Source organism: Oryctolagus cuniculus, chromosome 8 (genome assembly GCF_964237555.1).
Source record: "Oryctolagus cuniculus chromosome 8, mOryCun1.1, whole genome shotgun sequence".
In the NCBI taxonomy this organism is placed as follows: domain Eukaryota; kingdom Metazoa; phylum Chordata; class Mammalia; order Lagomorpha; family Leporidae; genus Oryctolagus; species Oryctolagus cuniculus.
The window spans coordinates 85,968,891-85,989,447 of NC_091439.1; the positions used below are offsets into that span (position 1 = coordinate 85,968,891).

Sequence of the window (20,557 nt, forward strand, 5' to 3'; positions counted from 1 at the left end):
ATATTTATTGTTCCTTTCGAATTTTACCATGTTGTGATATTGAAAATAAACTTGCTCTTCACAGTTAGAGGGGGAAAAAGATAAGCTTTAAAGTCTGCAATACTTTGAGAGAAGATGTAAGAAATAGAAAAACCTCAATTAGGATGGTCAACCTGACCCTAAAGTAGAAGGTGAAATGCTAATTTTTTGCCAGTTGAGGAATATGCATGTGATTTATGTAGAAAAAGATAAATAGTAGCAAACCAAGGAAAATATTATACCAAAGAGTATCATACCACTAATTGGAAACTTTGTTCTCCAGTAGGTTTTGCATTATTTAAACTATGTTTAGACCAATGTGTCCACACAAGTTGCATTGAAATATTAAGATATTGGAATGGTAAATCTCTTTGGAAATGTGCAATGCCAAAAAGTAGACACTACTTAGAAAACATCTTGGTGGTTACAGTTGCGCAGAATGGTCAAAAAGAGTGGGCGTGTTCAAGTCTCTGGCGAAATCCTTTCATGAAATAGAATCACAAAGAGATGGCATCTCTTCCTTGTCTCCTAATTCCTTATCTTTGGTCTTGTTATCTCTTGAATGTACTTGTAGACATGTTTTTAAGGCAGCAGCTTGTGTAAGCACATATCTTCATTTTAATGCGTTACAGAAATAAGTATGGAAGGTTATGGCTTTGGTATTCTTATCGCTGTGATACTAGTGCCGTGGTTTCAATGGTAGTAACAAAGTTCTATTTCTATACTGTTTCCTACCGTACTGTCACATAGGTCAGTTTATTGTGGAAAAGATCTGAATGGACCACCACGCTTTAACCCAAAGGGGGGAAAAAGCAGTATAATTTCATGTCTTATCAGAACATTGTCCAGGAAAAGGACAGTGGGTAATCAGATCATAGGAGCACTGGGTATGCTGAGGCTTTTTCATTCACGATTGCTGTACTATTTCAATATGGCTCTTTCTTTCCGCAGGGCCGGTGCATAAACTTTTCTCGAGTTCCATCTCAGTAAAAGGGAAACGACGACCTAGAGGGTACGAAGACAGCACACGTCCACACTGCTGATTTCCAGCCAAATGAAACAAATCAAGTGCATTTCAGAGGCTTTTGGAAGAGCACCTTAATTCCTTCCAGTCAAGACGTGTTTTCTCTGCCTTCTGCTTTGCTTGCACTGAACATTTTCAAACACTTGTTTTGCCGTCTACACAGGAGGTGATGAAACCCAGTTGTATCTTGTGATTCGTGACCTTGAAAGTAAAGAGGGACATTTATGCAAGGAAGTTTGTATGTGTAGAAGAAGCCAAAGCAACAACGGCAATGGCAACACAGAGAGGACATCAAAGCCAGGAGCACCGAGCAAGTAGCCATGGTGGGTCGTTAATGGAGACAGGAGTTTTTTACACGGCGCTTGTGTCTGTATACTGCAAGAGCTTTAGCCAGAGGCAGAGGATGAAATTTCCAACCAGGCTCAGCAAATTATGGAGTCCACTGCCTTATAGCTATGTCAGATCACGAACTCCTTCCGAGTCCCCTATCACAGTGTGCCTTACGGGAAGTTTCTGACTGGAAAATCTTGTCACTCTAACACTGAAAAGTGCACACGCATGACAAAATGTAGACACAATGCCTCAAGGTATTGGTAGCAAGCAAGATTTTGCCCTTTTGTTTCTGAAGACACCTTTCTTTCATTATGCACTGGGGACAAGAAAATTAATAGAGTGTTATTCCACAGGAAGACAGTCTCTAACCAGAGATCTGAAATGGAGACTAAGGGACTCGTGGTTTGAGCCCTTGTGCCTGTGACTGGTAGATTCCCCCTTTTCCTGTGTTTTGGATTTAGTAGTGCATAAAGCATTAGTATCTGTAAACATACCTAGGAGTTTGTTTGGCTTTTAATTTAAAGGAAGCAGTAACCACAAAGCTTCCGCTCAGGGTTTTTTCTTCCTTCAGGTCTCCAAGGGCTCTTCAGCGTCACAAGCCAGCAACTCTCTTTGCATGAAAATTTCAAAGTTTAATTAATATAATTAAAGGCAACAGCAAGCAGCAGCCTGTGAAGATTTTGCTCATCTTTTTTATGCCTTTTGACATTGAATGACCTATTACTGTATGCGCATTACTTGGATGTTGAGGAGCACTCTACCTTGGTTACGATTCAGTAGAGAGAAAAGGGCCCCTTTCTTCAATCCGTAAATTACAGTTTCAGCAGGGTCGCCATCACATACCATTGGCGATGTATGTATTCTAATGTTTTAGAAAAACCACCATCGTGTCACGTCGGCGATGCCAAGTTATGTTAGCGTGAGCAAAAACACTGTGGGGGCGGAAGAAGGCAGCAGCTGAAGAAAAAAGCTCAAATGATCTAGTCACTTTCGATACTGTACTTCAGATGCGAAATGGATATTCGACTCGAAACCTGACAAAGTGCGCCTGCTTTGATGTGAACTGGTATAGACAATGACCAGTGGCCGGGTCAGTGGGATGTCTCTCTGCGAGCACAAAGGCTTATCAAATGACACTAAAAATAAGTTCAACAACCATCACGTTGGAAGGGAGAAGGCGAACATTTCATGTTTGGCGGGCATGTGAGTGCACAAGATGGAAAGAGCGATTTGGAGCATCCTGGTGTAATTACCCCCATTGTGCACTTAATGGAAATTTCAATGGATGGGAGTGATTGTTGGTTTGGTGTCCAGGTTTGTGGCACTGCTCCAAGAAGCCTATGCACACACACAAATATATGTATGTATGTATGTATATATTTGTATCCTCTAGCTTGAATCTTTTGCTCAAATTTATTTATGTCACTGGCTGGCTGGATCCAAAGTCATGTGTCCACATATTCATAAATAAAATTTTTAATCTGTGTCTGTGTTACCGTTTCCTTTAAGCACTCATGAAGCTCATGTCTTCTTTGATTGAATATAGCATTGTCCTGGTTAGTTTCAGGGGAAAAAATGTGTTTATTTCCAAGATGCCCCTCTATTGGTAGTATTTGTACATGCAAGTGTAATGTTGAAGCCTAATACAGTACACCCAACCCTTTTTGCAGTGAGTTCTCATAGCTCTTTGTTCTGCGTTTGCATTTGGAACAAGACTTTGTTGCTACTTTCTCAAGTGGATACTTCATTTCTGATCGGTGTACTCCAATGGATGGTATTTTAAAAGCATTAAGAGAATTAAGTATAAAAGTTTAAGTTACATTTATTATTAGCTGCTTAAACTCTCCGTAGTATCCTATAGCGTATTTCCATGTTGCTGAACTTCTCTGCTTTAAGTGATTAGTTTTTAGGAGATTGTGACCCAAATGCCATGAAGATCTCTCATTGGAGAAGGAGAGTCATTGGTCTATATGTAGGCTTGGAAAATACCATTCATAAAGTTCAGAGACAGATGCAATTTCATTGCCCTTAAAGATACAAACCAGTTGTGTGATAAGCTTTCTTCTGACTATTCTAACTAGCGAATGAGAAGAACACATTTTAAGGAGTAGTTTCCTTACCAAACGACTACATTTAAAATAGCTCTACATTTGCAGTCAGTATCACAGGTTAGAATAAAGCCTCTTCTATAAATTTCATTTAAAGAAATAGCTCCCGTTTAACTTCCTGGACATGATGTCAGTCAAGATTTTTCTGTGTATAAAGGAAGAAGTCTTATCCATAATCCATTTGTGTTGCATAAGGTTGCAAAAACAATTAAGTGGGAAATGACTCCTAACTTATGTGCCTACTCTGCCTAGAAAGAAAGTTTTGAAGGCATCTATATATATTTCATAACAATGTCTGTTCTTTATGGATTTGATCCATAAATATTTATCTATCTGAAAACTTTGATACTTGGAATGTTTTCCTTAAAGCATTTGGTGCTCCAAGAAAAAACATTTGGTGCTAAGAGTTGCAGCAATGATGCCTTTCCCCAAGCTAATTCTATTTTAAAAATTTGTATTTCCTTCCCAATGATATGCACAGTAAAATTTGAGACCTTCCATTCACTAGGGAGCAGCATCTGTCATCTATAATTACTATTTTGACAAAAATATATAAGGTCTGAAACCCTATATTTCAGGTTGTTAGAGAAAGAAGTGATTTGCTTATATTTCCCTTGAACTTTATTCCAACTATTTGAATAGTAAATTATTCTCTCTGTTTTATAATAAGTTCTTACCGGATATAAGATCTGAATGTATCTGTGCCTTTAACTTTATCATTTAAATATTAGTGATCATTATGCTCAGAGATGTATTTTTTATTCATTTTAAGATATAAACAGAATTGTGACTGACTAGATGTGAAAGGTACTTTTGATTAATCACATTACATACATTACTTTTGAAATTTAAGGAAGAAAAATATAATTAGGTCATAAATACAAACATTCAACGTCTTCCCCCATGCATATGTTGTATTTTGGCTAACTTTCACTGGATTTTGTACAGCATCACATCACTTTCTGAAGTTTTTTAGTGTTTTCTTACTACTGGAAAATTCTGGTGGATGGGTATGCATAGGAGAGAAATCTACACATTATATATATTTTATATTTTAGTATGAAAGGAGATACATAACTTGAAATGTAGATGAACTCTGGCATCTGTTCCATAGTTAATATGAGGAACAGGTGAGGCTAGAGAATGTTGTCTATTTATAGGAAAGGAAGACTGTGGAACCACATATTCTGGTTCCAGGGTTAGATTAATATTAACACTTAGTAAATTTCTATGACATAGTTCTGAGAACACTTTAATTTAGAATGCTTCTACACTTACTAGGATGTAATTTAGTTAGTTGGATAAAAGAAAAAAAAAAAACTTTGAGCACCCATAATGTATCAGGCCCTATGCAGCTTTTAAAATGTACATTATTTTTGTGCTCTTCTGTCAAAGGAAAACGCTGTTAAGAAAGTACCCGATGTAACATGTAGATTGATATAACAATGTGGTCAGTCACCTTGTTTTATAGTAACTACATCAAGGGAGAGACAGAGATTGACTCAGTGTGGTGTGCTACAAAGTGTCTTAGAGAACAAGCCAGATGAGGAGGTCCTAGACCACAGACCCAGCCACCAGCCAGCTTGGTGATCGTGAACACATCAGCTGCTGAACTGTAGACTGGAGGTGGACTGAAGATATCCGGAGTTCTTTCCAGCTCTGACAACATTTTTATTAATATGGTCACATGGGAAGTTTTGATATTTATGTATGTATGCTTGTGTTTCCCATAGCAAATAGTCAATGGAAAATATTTTATTGAATAATTGAAACACAGCCCAGAATACATTGGATGTTGGAATTGCTAACCTTTCACAAAGCTACCATCATCTTAACATAGGGCATTGTTAAAGCTAGAATTCAGAATTTTTGAAAGTGGACCCTAAACATTATCTTGTAATTACTCTAAAGTTATTTGTTCTTAAATGAATTACATTTGTAAGGTTCTAAACATTGATTAAAAGTTGTGATCCAAGATAATTTCTTAAACTTATTAAAATACACATTTAAGTAGAATTAAATTTGTTAGAAACACTGGGTAAGAATTGAGAATGCAGATTATTAAAAAAAACAGCCATTGCCTTCATGAATTAAAAGGCAAAGTGATTCGAGACAATTTAGATGCAAAACCAAGGAAAGCAGTGCTTCCAAAGCCATAGGTGATGGAGAAAGGAAATTGTTACAGCGTGTGCTGAATTAGAAGCAGATCTAAACCTCTGGGCATGCTTATGTACTCCTCCATCTGATACAAGTAATGGGGGGAAGAAGATATAAAACAAGATTGACTAGTTCTAGCAAATGACACCTATAAATAGAACTTGTACTAGTTGAGATTCTGGTGTGAAGTGAAACTATTATTACTATCACTCTAAAGGAGTTTTTTTAGTTCTTTTTAAAAATCATCATCTGATTCTAAAATCCTGTAATTAAACAGAGTAATGACAGACCTTCATCTTCTTTAAATACTTTGTGAGACTGTCACACAGAAAGGAAGATTATATTTTAAATAATATGTTCAAGTGTAAAATCTTCAATAAATTCTTAATATTTAAGAAAACAGAGCAAAAATTCCATGACTTGTGTAATTAACCTCTTGGGGTTCTTCTTGAGAGTTTGAATGGGTTCTTAGTACCTTTACAAAGGATATAAAAACTAAATTATGATCTGGACTGCTCAATATACATTTTCTCATTTTGAGCAATAGTGATAGGATCTGAGTTACAGCACAGTGCTAAACAAAAAGGAAAAGCACAGTGGCATTACAGTTGTCATCGTCTCTATACCTGTCACCACTCAGCACTGAAGTGATGTACTTATTGGGCTCAATCAGTGATTTTAAAATTTCCGATTCAAAGTGATAGAAAAACGCCAATTTGTAAGTGACACTGATTGAGCTGGTAGAATAAAAGAGTATATTAAGTATACTCCCTTAATGTTCTTTTAAAATAAAATGGTAGGCCGGCGCTGCGGCTCACTAGGCTAATCCTCCGCCTAGCGGCGCCGGCACACCGGGTTCTAGTCCCGGTCGGGGCGCCGGATTCTGTCCCAGTTGCCCCTCTTCCAGGCCAGCTCTCTGCTGTGGCCAGGGAGTGCAGTGGAGGATGGCCCAGGTGCTTGGGCCCTGCACCCCATGGGAGACCAGGAAAAGCACCTGGCTCCTGCCATCGGATCAGCGCGGTGCGCCGGCCGCAGCGCGCCGGCCGCAGCGCGCCGGCCGCGGCGGCCATTGGAGGGTGAACCAACAGCAAAAGGAAGACCTTTCTCTCTGTCTCTCTCTCTCACTGTCCACTCTGCCTGTCAAAAAAAAAAAAAAAATGGTAAGTATCACTTAGCTTTAAAAAAATCTTCTTTTAACTCTTCAATAGTCTGGTAAATGGCAATCCAAAGTAATTACTGTAAATATTTATAAGTTCTCATTTTGAAAAAACACTCTTAATAGCAATTACATTGAGAAGATGGGCTTGTTTTAATTTTCTATTGCTGTGCTAGCAATTTATCACAAATTTGGTGGCTTAAACAACACAAATGGGCTCTCTTATAGTTCTGGAGGTCCAAAGTCCACAGTCAGTTTCAATGAGCAAAAGTTAAGCTTTGAACAGGGTTCGCGCCTTCTGTAGTTTCAGGAGAGTATTCACTCCTTTGTCTTTTCCAGTTTCTGGCGACTGCCTGTATTCCTTGGCTTGTGGCCCCTTCCTCCATTTCGAGAATGTGTCACTCCAACCTCTGCTTTAGTCCTGACTTCACCTGTTGTTTCTTATGTGCTCCTTGTTATAAGGACCACTGTGACTCTGACCTGACTTGGGTACCTTCTTGTCAGAATCTTTACCCTGATTACACCTGCAGAGTCTCTTTTGCCATATAAGGTAAGAAGCAGAAGTTCTGGGGGTACAGACCCGGACATCTTGGGAGGCCCACTACAAAGCTTGTAAGAAATTTCTTTCATTAAATATTTCTTTCTTTCTAATACTGGAAGAAAGTATGTATGATGAGTTTAGCTTTCTATATTAGATCCTCACCTGTCCAAATTCTTTGAAACTTGTCAATCAGAAATTTAAAAAAGCATTGTTGGAGAAACTCCACTGTCCCTATCCTACTGCTTTATATTTCACTTGAGATTTCTCAAAAGGAAAAATGCCAGAGGGTAAAGTATTAGACAATTTTTGCCACAAGAGAAATTTCATTCATGTGGGCAGCTCTTGTTGCCTCTGACGCATTGTTACAGAAGCTCAGATGTTGACCTCGAGTGATGCCCTTTCTACTGTCATTCTATCAGGAATGTATTGACATCACCATAGACGAAGGGTAAAAAAAGTTAATATGTCAGTGCTGGTAGCAATAGATGCCATGGGGATTTTTTTTGACAGCTTATTTATTTATTTGAAAGGCTGAGAGAGTGAGTGAGAGTGAGCTTCCATCCACTGGTTTACTCCCCAAATGGCTGTAACAGCCAGGGTTGGCAGACCAAAGCCAGGAGCTGGGAGCTTCATCCAGGACTTTCTCAGCTACAGGGCCTCACAGACTTGGATCATCCTCCGCTGCTTTCCCAGGCAGGTTAGCAGGAAGTTGGATCAGAAGTGGAGCAGCCAGGACTGGAGTCAGTGATCATATAGGATGCTGGCATGGCACCAGCCCCTGCCTATGGATCTTAAGCATAAAATGGACCCCATCTATTAACTGTTTTTCCCAGAATTTTTTAAAAAGGATTTTGAAAGAATAACTTTAAATTCCATGAAACTAACACTTACACAAAACATTGTTCAAGCAGTGCTCTTGAACAAGACAATATAAACTCAAATGGTTGAAATAAAAGGAATAAAATTCTCTAATTTTTTCTCTAAAATAGAACCAAATGTGCTATGTACCTTGAATTCTTAGGAACAAATTGAATTCTATACATGTAATAGGAATAGCTTTTATAGCTCTCCTTTTTTCTTAATATTTGATACATTCCCTCCTTTCTAAGCAGCCTTATTTATATTTAAAAATGCTATTAATGACTCACAATATGAACTTCTATGTATTTTGGAATCCTAAGGCTATCTTGGACTATTCATTTGAAGCAATTTGTCATTTGCAAACAATGAGTTCTTAACATGTCTAAAGAAACCAGGCAAAGTACCTGATAATATTAATAACTTGTATTCCTATATAATGTTGCCATTTTCCAAAGTGCTTCTACATGTATTATTCATAGTTTTTCTTTAATAATTATACACTAGATACACACTATGTATACCATGCCAATTTGTCTAAAACCGAGGCAAATTTAGTTTATGCTCTGAGGGTGTATATGGAGGGTTGTAGGACCTTCTGATGATACTCAGTAAAGAAGTCTTAAAGCATGAATCCTGAGTGGCCCATTTAAAAATAAACCCTGATCGCATAAAATGAGATTTAATGCTAAATGAGGCCTGTTTTATATGGGCAAGCCTAGATAAACTCTGTACTGCTGAGAGTATCTCATTTTGCTGCTACGCAATTTTCAGTGTGTATTAACAGCCTTCCTGAGAAATCAAAATGCTTTTAAATCATCCTATTTGTTGTGAAACACTTCTTTGGACTAACTCACAGATAAGTTAAGCCACATAAAAATTTAATATCCTCTAAGGGTAAACAAAACAAAACAAACAAATGCCATAAAAATGAGTAGGTTAGAAAGGTTGACACCATTTCCGAAAAGAAGGGACATTCCTGTAGGAAATTGCTTTCAGGGCTGGCTGAAGGGCAGTGTGATAGAGATCACTGCTGCAGCATATTTCAGAAGCAGTTATGCTGAATAAGAAAGGAAAGAAAACCCCGGACACTGGAAAGGATAATTCAGAGTCTTGAATTTCCAGGGGTTACAGAGCGAAGCAACCCTCTCAGGATAGAAAACTGAATAGCCAGTTTTATACTCTTTGCCTTGTGATAATCACCTGTTCGAGGTGTTTATTCTGTTCTGACGTCAACGTTCTCCTCTCTGTGTTTTCAGCTGAACCATCAATGCACATACAGCCAATGCTGCTATGGGTGAAATAACTCTGACTTTCTATTAGCCCTGTGGGACGGCAGGGGTGATGCGTCTTGGTGGAGTCCTGTGGGTATGCGAGGTTGGTTGGACTTTATAGCCACAGTGAAAAGACTTCCTTAAATGAGAAACAGGTGAGCACATATGGAGTTTGTTTCTGTTGCCAAGAGGAAGGACTTAAAAACTGACTTGAAATCAGATGTCTTACAGCAACTGCACCAGAGATGAAGAGCAACAGTGAGAAAGAAGCCAGAGAGGAGGGAAGCTGCCTTGAATTTGACCATTCATCCTCCTAATGAGTATTGGCAGGTGCCTGTCTTGTGCCAATCTTTGCACCACATGATGGGATATTGCAGTGAGAAAGATAAACAGGTCTCAGTTTGGACAAATGATGGACACTGAACAAGGAGATGCCAGTGTTGTGAGCTCTGTAAAGGGGGGTTTCAAAGGGCAATGAGAGCAGGGAATGAGAAGAGGCTAAGTAGTCTGGGTCCCTAGAAAAGCAGGAAGGTAATAGTTCCTTCTTTCTTCTTTTGCCCCCTCCTTTCTTTTCTCATTCAGTCTAACCTATTTAGCAACATACTTAGCAGAGTGCCTGGCACACAGTAGGCTCGCAATGAAAATTTGGGAATGAGTTAAAAGCTGACTATTCAGACTTGCAACTCCTCCAGGATTGAGTAGGCTCATTCCTCCTAAGTCCCACCACATACATCTAAAAAATTTTGTATGTAACACAAGAAAAAACGCATGCGACAGCTCTGGGAGGAGCTCTCAGACTTGAGGAACCACATGGAATAAGTCCCAGGGGATCCAGTGTTGTATCCCGCATATCCCAGGTGCCACAGAACCCTCTGAGTGAAAGAGACCCCCACTAAGACAGATACCTTGCACCCCTCTTAAGACAGGGCCTATCCTGATAACTAGGTGGACCCTGTCACCTGTGGTTCCCTTTGAAACAAATTAAACCACATAAATTGGCAGAGCATGTTATAAAAATATTCTCCAAAAGTATGCTATCCACAAGTAACTTCATATAGAATGGCATACATAGATTACAAATAAAAGAATAGATAGAGATAGACTATATTTTTTTTTTAAAAAAAAGCAAGAGTGACTCAATACTACATTTTAGAAATTAAAAGAAAATTACTGTTGGCAAAAAGACACCCTACATGAGTTTAATGATAAAAAGATCAATCTTTCAAAAAGATTCAACACCATAAATTTGTACATGCCCCCCAAAATACAAAAAGCTTAGAGCCTCAAAATACATGAAGAAAAAAAAACTGATAGAGCTAACAGAAGACAAATGCACTAATGGACAGTTATAGCTGCAAACTCACATAGCCTACTTTCATCAACTGGGATAACTACCAGGTATGAAATCATAAAGGATATGTAAGAATTAGCACAGTCAGCCAATAGGATTTAATTGACATATGGAGAGCAGCAATTTCCTAACAACAATAGAATATACAGCTTTTCACATATTCCTGGAACATTCTGTGTGTGTGCCATATCATATCCAGATCATTAATTAAAAACCTCAACAAGTTTGAAAGCATCAAAATCTTGTGGGCTATGTTATTTGATCACATGAAACCAAACTAGAAATCATTTTTGGAAATATAAGATCAAATTCTCTGAATACTTCAAAGTTAAGCAACATACTAATAAACAGGGGATTAAATAGAAGTATCAAGTGGAAATAAAAATATATAGAAATAACTGAAAATGCGAACACATAATATCAAAATATGTAGGATGATACAGCTAAAATAGAAGAAAATGTGTATGACTAAATTCTTACATTAGAGAGAATTGCTCTCAAGTCAATGATCTAAATTTCTACCTCCAGAAACTAGAAAAAGAGCAAAATAAACTCAAAATAAGCAGGTGAAAAAAAATAGTAAAGATAAAAGTAATCAATGGGATTGAAAACAGAAAAACAGTGAACAACTACTGATGCAAGGAGATGTTTCTTCAAAAATATCAATACAAATGATAAGCCTCTAATAGGACTGATAATTATAAAAATAAAATAGTCACCAATATCAAAATACACGGAGAGATGTCACTATAGATCCTTCAGGCACTGAAAGAACCACAAAGTGTGTGTTGTCTTTGTATTACCACAATGAACCACCTGAGGCAACTCACGTAAAGACAAAGGTTTGAGGAGTTTTGGAAGTTTGATGTCCAAGTGGCATGGTGCAGGCTTTGGCTCTGTTATTGGCCTATGGCAATTGATATACAGCAGAGTGTATGCAGAGGAAGGAGCACGTGGTGAGCCAGGAAGCCAGAGCCTGGGGCCAAACTCAGATTTCATAAGAAATTCTCTCCTAAGAACCACTAGGGAGTCCTTCTCAGGGCATGCCTCCAAAACCTAAGAATCCCCACCTCCTAAAAGGTTCTGTCACCTCTCAGTAGCACCACCGTGAGGACAAGTCTTAAACACATAGACCTTTGGAGAACACAAACTAATTCCAAACCACGTGGGACCATCATAAACAGCTTTATAAATTTTTAAAAATTTTTTATGTAGTGATGTATTTGAGAGACTGACGTTTGGGTTCACTCCCCGAACATCCACAACACCTGAGACTGGGCCTGGCCGAAACTGGGAACTGGAAACTCGATCCAGGCTTCCCATGTGGTGGTATGGAACCAACTGTATGAATCACCACCCACTGCTCCCCGGGGTGCATGTTAGCAGGAGGCTAGAAGCAGGAGGGCCATGATGCGAACCCAGCACTACAACATGATGCCATCCTAAGCAGCGTCCTGAAGACTGAGCCAAATACCCACCCCATTTCTAAATTTTAAAATGGCAAGAAGTGGAACAATTCTTCAAAAATCAGAAGTGACCCATCTGAAAATAAGTATTAAATTGTACATCAACAGTCAGGACAAGGGCTGATCAAGTCACTGTTTCTCATAGTATCCATTTCACTTCAACAGGTTTCCCCTTTGGTGCTCAGTTGTCCCCGATCAGGGAGAACATATGATATTTGTCCCTTTGGGACTGGCTTACTTCACTCTGCATAATGCTTTCCAGATTCCTCCATCTTGTTACAAATGACTGGATTTCGTTGTTTTTGACTGCTGTATAGTATTCTATAGAGTACATATCCCATAATTTCTTTATCCGGTCTACTGTTGATGCGCATTTGGGTTGGTTCCAGGTCTTAGCTATTGTGAATTGAACTGCAATAAACATTAAGGTGCAGACAGCTTGTTTGTTTGCCAATTTAATTTCCTTTGGGTAAATTCCAAGGAGTGGGATGGCTGGGTTGTATGGTAGGGTTATATTCAGGTTTCTGAGGAATCTCCAGACTGACTTCCATAGTGGCTTAACCAGTTTGCATTCCCACCAACAGTGGGTTAGTGTCCCTTTTTCCCCACATCCTCTCCAGCATCTATTGTTGGTAGATTTCTGAATGTGAGCCGTTCTAACCGGGGTAAGGTGAAACCTCATTGTGGTTTTGATTTGCATTTCCCTGATTGCTAGTGATCTTGAACATTTTTTCATGTGCCTGTTGGCCATTTGGATTTCCTCTTTTGAAAAATGTCTATTGAGGTCCTTGGTCCATCTCTTAAGTGGGTTGTTTGTTTGATGTTGATGTTTGTTTTTTTGTTCTAGTACTATTGGTTGAACTCTGTAATTAACACACAATTATTCTTAGGTGTTTAAATTTAACTGAAAAGTGATTGATCCCTATTAAATATAAGAGTGGGAATAAGAGAGAGAGGAGATGTACAATTTGGGACATGCAATCGGACTTGCCCCAAATGGTGGAGTTAGAAATGTGCCAGGGGATTCCAATACAATCCCATCAGGGTTGCATGTACCAATCTCACTAGTCAAAGTGATCAATTTCAGTTCACAATTGATCACACTGATAGGTCTAAGAGTCAAAGGGATCACACAAACAAGACTAGTGTCTGCTAATACGAACTGATAGAATCAAAAAGGGAGAGAACGATCCAACATGGGAAGCGGGATACACAGCAGACTCATAGAATGGCAGATGTCCTAAACGGTACTCTGGCCTCAGAATCAGCCCTTAAGGCATTCGGATCTGGCTGAAGAGCCCATGAGAGTATTTCAGGCATGGAAAGCCAAGACACTCTGGGGAAAAAAAAAAGACCTAAATGAAAGATCTCCGTGAGTGAGATCCCAGTGGAAAGAATGGGCCCTCAAAGAAGGAGGTACCTTTCTCTGAAGGGAGGAGAGAACTTCCACTTTGACTATGACCCTGTCTGAATAAGATCGAAGTCGGCAAACCCAAGAGACTTCCATAACCTTGGCAACTCATGACTAGAGCCTAGGAAGATTACTGACGCCATAAACAAGAGTGTCAAATTGTTAAGTCAACAACAGGAGTCACTGTGTACTTACTTCTCATGTGGGATCTGTCCTTAATGTGTTGTTCAATGTGAATTAATGCTATAACTAGTACTGAAACAGTATTTTACACTTTGTGTTTCTGTGTGGGTACAAATTGATGAAATCTTTACTTAATATATACTAAGTCGATCATCTGCATATAAAGATAATTGAAAATGAATCTTGATGTGAATTGAATGGGAGAGGGAGCGGGAGATGGGAGGAGTGCGAGTGGGAAGGAAGTTATGGGGGGGAAGCCATTGTAATCCATAAACTGTACTTTGGAAATTTATATTTACTAAATAAAAGTTTAAAAAAAAATAGAAATAGGGCCAGTGCCGTGGCTCACTTGTCTAATGCTCCGCCTGCGGCGCCAGCACCTTGGGTTCTAGTCCCAGTTGGGGTGCCGGATTCTGTCCCAGTTGCTCCTCTTCCAGCCCAGCTCTCTGCTGTGGCTCGGAAGTGCAGTAGAGGATGGCCCAAGTCATTGGGCCCTGCACTGCATGGGAGATCAGGAGGAAGTACCTGGTTCCTGGCTTTGTATCAGCACAGTGTGCCGGCCGTAGCAGCCACTTCGGGTGTGAACCAACTGAAAGGAAGATCTTTCTGTCTCTCTCTCTCTCTGACTGTCTAACTCTGCCTGTCAAAACAAAAACAAAAACAAAAACAAAACTAGAAATAGTACTGCTATGAGATCCAGCAATCCCATTACTGGTTATATACCCAAAAGACACAAACACATTGTACCAAAGAGACACCTAATCTTCCACGGTTACCTGAACACAGCCAATATTGGAAATCATCCAAGGTGTCCATCATCAGATGAACGGGTAGAGCTAATGTGTGATATATACACAATGGACTACTATTCAGCTATAAAAATGAATTAAATCTTGTTATTTGCAGGAAAATGGAAGGAACTGGAGTACATCATGTTAAATGAGGTAAGTCTGACACAGAAAGACAAATATTGCATGTTTTCTCTTATTTGTGGGAGCCAAAAAAGATCTGAACACAGACTGCTGGTTACCAGAGGCTTGGAGTGGTAGAGGGGATAAAAAGAGTCTGGATAAAAAAAATATGGAAGTTGAGTATGGCTAATTAACTGTGAGAATTATATGATACTAACATGAGATGTTAATAATAGGGGAAGGTGAGTTTAGCATAGTTGGGAATATTTTGTGCTACAGTATTTTTGGTTTGTAAATTTAAGGCTATTCTGAAATACTTTTTTTCAAAGATTTGTTTTATTTATTTGAAAGACAGAGTTACAGAGAGAGGTAGAGACAGAGAGAGAGGTCTTCCATCTGCTGGTTCATCCCCAGATGCTCAACAGCTGGAGTTGTGCTGATCCAAAGCCAGGAGCCAGGAGCTTCTTCTGTGTCTCCCACATGGGTTCAGGGGCCCAAGGACTTGGGCCATCTTCCACTGCTTTCCCAGGCCATAGCAGAGAGCTGGATTGAAAGAGGAGCAGCCGGGACTAGAACCAGAGCCCATATGGGATGCCGGCGCTTCAGGCCAGGACTGTAACCCACTGTGCCACAACACTGGTCCCCTGAAGTACTTTTAAAATGATTGAAAAAATAAAGTAAGCAAATAAAATTTGAATGCTTTAGCATGGCAAGTATATCAGTTAAGTTCTTAGTGAAGCAGCAGAAACAGATGACTTGCATTTGAAAATTGGATATGAATATTGCACAACACATTGCTTCCTGAGACCGATTTTCTGACTTGGACATCTCAGGACACGAAAGGGACAGATACCATGGAAAGGCCATGGTGTAAAGTTCCAGGCTATAGAAGCCGACATTTATGTAGGGAAGATTTGAAGCCAGAAGCACAACCAAGCATTTTATTAGACAATGTCTCTTAAGTGGAAACTGCCGATGCTACAATCAAAGTATAGGCTGTGCTGTCCACTTAGACTTATGAGGATGAGAAATTCCTAAACTTATAACTGGAGTGTAGATGTTGTGCAACCCAAAGTGTGATGAAATATTTGTGGAAGCTTATAATGGATTTTGCAGTCTAAAATCTAGCCCACTGCAACCCTTGTCACTTAACCATCTACATCCAAATCACATAATTAAGCATCATTGGAGTTTCTGCAACATTCAAGTGGCGTGAATACTTTTATCACTTTTACAATCAACCCATGTACTGTTTCCTTTTACTTTCATGCTTGTAGCACAAGGGTTAGGCTTTCCTATGCAAAAGAGTATACTTAGCAAATGCTATGTGTGTCAACCTTCTTTAGAACTATTTTAACTTGTTTGATTCAACATTAAAAGGACTCAAGGCCACAGCTATAAAATGATTCACATTTTGGAGGCTACATTGGTAGGTAATGCATTTCATGATGCTGTTCCATAATTTGCCTGCTCAAATAAAATGAGATCAAGCTTACATTGGAAGGGTCCGACCTCTCCATTCTTTCAAAGTTAGCTTAACTAATCACAAAGGAACTAATGTTTTCCTACGGTTTTGTTTGCAGTTCTGAACAAGTTAGAAGTCAAATTAATCAGTGTGTTTCATCCCTCTACTAATGTCTAGTGAGACTATTTTCCCTATCAAGTAAAACTAAAACAATGAGACTAATGTACGTTAATTAAACAATTTAAAGAATAGACATTTATTGTTTTCTGGTTATGTATAGATATTTTAATGGCCCCTTATTCACAAACAGAATTCAAAGACAGAAACATAATCCCTGCCTTTACTGGACTTCTTATCTCCATTTAACAAATATATGTGTATATATATACATATATTTATTTATTTAATTGAGAGAGGGAGAGGATCCCATTCCTCATTCACTCCCCAAATGCCCACACAGCCTGGGTTTGGCTGGGGTTCAAAATGGGAGATGGAAACAGTGCAGGTCCCTGACAAGTGTGGCAGGTACACGAATATGAGCCATCACCTGCTGCTGTGCAGTGGCTACATTAGCAGGAAGCTGGAATTGGGAGCAGAGCCGGACCCAAGCCCAGGCACTCCAAAATGGAATGCAGTTTTCCACTCTGTCTTAACTGATATGCCAAGTGCTTGTCCCTTACCCCTGGTTTTCAATTGCCAGTGTAACAAGTTATTGTTAACCCAATGTCTTAAAAGAACACAAATTGTTATCTTACTTGTCCGTAGGTTAGGAATCAGGCTGCATTCCTAATGGAGGCTCCTGGGAAAAGTCTGTTACCTGGAAGTTATAGAATGGATTCTGTTTGCTTGCTGGCTATCAGTGGGGGACCATTCCCAGTTACAAGAGGCAACCACATACTTTGGTTCATGGCTCCCCTTCTCTGTCTTCAAAACTAGCAATAGCAACTCAGGTCTTTCTCACTCTGCATCTCTTTGACCCTCTACTTTTCAGAACTTATATAACTGGACTGGGCTCATGCACTCAAAACAAATAATCCTATTTTCAGGACTTTGATATTGGCTGGCGCCGCGGCTCACTAGGCTAATCCTCCGCCTGTGGCGCCGGCACACCGGGTTCTAGTCCCAGTCGGGGCACCAGATTCTGTCCCGGTTGCCCCTCTTCCAGGCCAGCTCTCTGCTGTGGCCCGGAAGTGCAGTGGAGGATGACCCAAGTGCTTGGGCCCTGCACCCATGGGAGACCAGGATAAGTACCTGGCTCCTTGCTTTGGATCAGTGTGGTGCGGGGGCTGCAGTGGCCATTGTGGGGTGAACCAATGGAAAAGGAAGACCTTTCTGTCTGTCTCTCACTGTCCACTCTGCCTGTTAAAAAAAAAAAAAAAAAGGGACTTTGATGTTAATCACACCCACAAAGTCTTTGATGACATGCAGGATAATATATTCAAGGTTATGGAGATTCAGAGATTCGTTTTCAGACATCTTTGGGGAAAGGTAGAGCATTAGTCTTTCAACCAAACTAACAGTAAGAGGGCATATCTGGTCCCACATTCATGGGTCCAACTAATGGCAGATTGAAGGTATTTGGAAAAAGAATTGCATCTGTACTAAACACGTACATACTTTTTTTCTGTCATCATTCCCTAAACAATATGGTATAATGACAACTTAAAGAGGATTCACATTGTATTAGGTGTTAAAAGTCACGTGACGCTGATTTAAAGTGTACAGGAAGATGTACACAAGTTAAATGCAAATATCAGGGACTTGAGCATCCTCAGATTTAGGTACTCACGGAAGTTCTGGGACTAATTCTCCACAGATACCAGGACAATAGGATATAGAATGAATTTAAGAATTAGTTTTGTAAAAATAGCTTCTTGAAATAAATCTGTTTCAATTAATTTGTTTAAATTCATATCATATGTTTTGAGAATGAAGCTAAATTAAAAATTACTCCAATTTTCATACTGACATTTGAAATTCTTCATTAATTTTGATTTCAGGTAAATCCAGTTTATTAAAACCAGGTGGAAAACACTGTTTTTCTTATAACTGGAGTCTTTTCTCTAACATTTTTAAAAGGTTAAACATTTCCAGCTTTTTTTAAAAAAATAACCAATTGATCATACCAACTTAGAAATTCCTAATTCTAAATACTGCTTTTTCCTTTTTGTATACAAAGCTATTAAACACTGCTAGAAGACATTGAATCAAACAGCCAACTAATATCATTAAAACAGTAATGAATGCAAAAACTATAGTTTTCCAATATTATACCTAGGTTTTCTGAAATTGATAACAAGTAATTCTTCCAAAGGACAATTTTGAAATATAAAATATAATCCTTAACAAGCACTTTTTCTGGAATCCAATATATATATTTTATGTTTCCTAAAAAGGAAAGAGAAATAGATATGAAAAAATATAGCTGTATTATTGAATATTGCAGCATCATCAACAATAAAATAAACACTTGTCCACATGGGAAATGTGCATAACACATGCACACACACACACACATATGTGAATTGTACAAAACACCAGTTTATAAAACATAAGCACATTATGGTTTTGATTATATAACCAATTAAAGTAACATAATAATAAAAATATATGCAGGCAAATATATAAAAATAGAATTTAAGTACAGCAATATATATATCAGTTTTGATTTTTATATCTCTTTTATATGTTATCACAGTGCATTTTACTTTTCCAACCATAGATCTACTTGTGTATTGCATTTTTGGGGGGGGCTTCCTATCTAGTCCCCTTATGCTTAGTGAAATAAGCCAGACCCAAAGAGACAAATATTATGGGATTTTTCTGTGGCAGCTAATATATAGATTACTAAAAAATGTAGTGTATATGAGTGAAATTGATGTCTTGAGATTTGATTATTGCCTATAGTCCTTGTCTATATTCCTGTGGAACAATGGTTTTCTTTAAAAAAAAAAAATGCTCTCAGAATTTGTGTCAGTGTTGATTGTCTACATATAGCATAATCTCCCAATTAATATTTGTTTGATGTATGAAAGACATGAAAATAGTGGATGAGATCATGTATGGAAAAGAGAAATACACAGGGACAAATAAAATGAGAACTAATGCAAAGCATATTTGAAGACAATTTTTTTTGCTTCAAAATAAGACCTGAGTTTAAAACGAATCTAAACAACAACAAAAATAAAAAGTAGGGATGATATAAACATGATAAAAAAAAAGTAGGGATGATATAAATGCAAGTAAAGATAAAAACACAAAAACTACAATATCTAAATAAAAGAAGACCAAATATATCACTTATGATCACAAATTAAAAATTTGAAACAGTTTGTAAAATTCAGTGTTTCACATTTTATCAGAAAACAATTAATATAGAAGTAAAAGTAAAAGCTAACAAATTGAATATGATGATAAAATATAACAAAATTTGTACATAGCAAAAATTTAACAAATCTAAAACAAGTATACAACAGTTTTTTAGTTAATGAAATATAAAATATAGATCACAGTCAAAATATAGATCACAGTCAAAATGTCTCAGTTGATGCCAATGTTATACATTACAACTATAAATCGAACTGGTTTAAATTTCACAATAGCCAAGTTATAAAAACAACTGCAATGTTCATTGACAATAAATAGATAAATAAAATGTATCATATACATATAATAGAGCATTACTCATCTCTGAAAAAGAAGGAAGTCTTGATATTTGAAACAATTTTTTAGGACACTTCAAAAAGTTCCTGAAATAACTGGCTTGAAATGTAAGCTTTTGATGCAAAAAGAATTTAAATCAATGTATAGTTTTTCACAATATAAAATTTTTTGTTAGTTCATATTCTTTTTTTTTCAAACTTTTATTTAATGAATATAAATTTCCAAAGTACAGCTTATGGATTACAATGGCTTCCCCCCCATAATGTCCCTCCCACCCACAACCCTCCCCTTTCCCGCTCCCTCCCCCCTTCCATTCACATCAAGATACATTTTCATTTCTCTTTATATACAGAAGATCAGTTTAGCATACATTAAGTAAAGATTTCAACAGTTTGCTCCCACACAGAAACATAAAGTGAAAAATACTGTTTGAGTACTAGTTATAGCATTAAATCTCAATGTACAGCACACTAAGGACAAAATTCCTACATGAGGAGTAAGTGCATAGTGACTCCTGTTGTTGACTTAACAAATTGACACTCTTGTTTATGGCATCAGTAATCACCCTAGGCTCTTGTCATGAGCTGCCAAGGCTATGGAAGCCCCCTGAGTTCACTGACTCTGATCATATTTAGACA

General features: G+C 38.1%; 1 protein-coding gene across 2 annotated transcripts in view; it reads left to right on the forward strand.

Moving 5' to 3' along the window:
* Positions 1-2,861, forward strand: part of ANTXR2 (ANTXR cell adhesion molecule 2) — a 153,925-nt gene extending 151,064 nt beyond the window's left edge. For both annotated transcript variants that reach the window (XM_017347476.3, XM_002716994.5), the window contains exon 17: positions 970-2,861. In XM_017347476.3, the coding sequence (XP_017202965.2) occupies positions 970-1,008 (39 nt within the window). In that variant the 3' untranslated portion in view covers positions 1,009-2,861. The remainder of the gene's footprint in view (positions 1-969) is intronic.
* Positions 2,862-20,557: the final 17,696 nt, after the last annotated feature.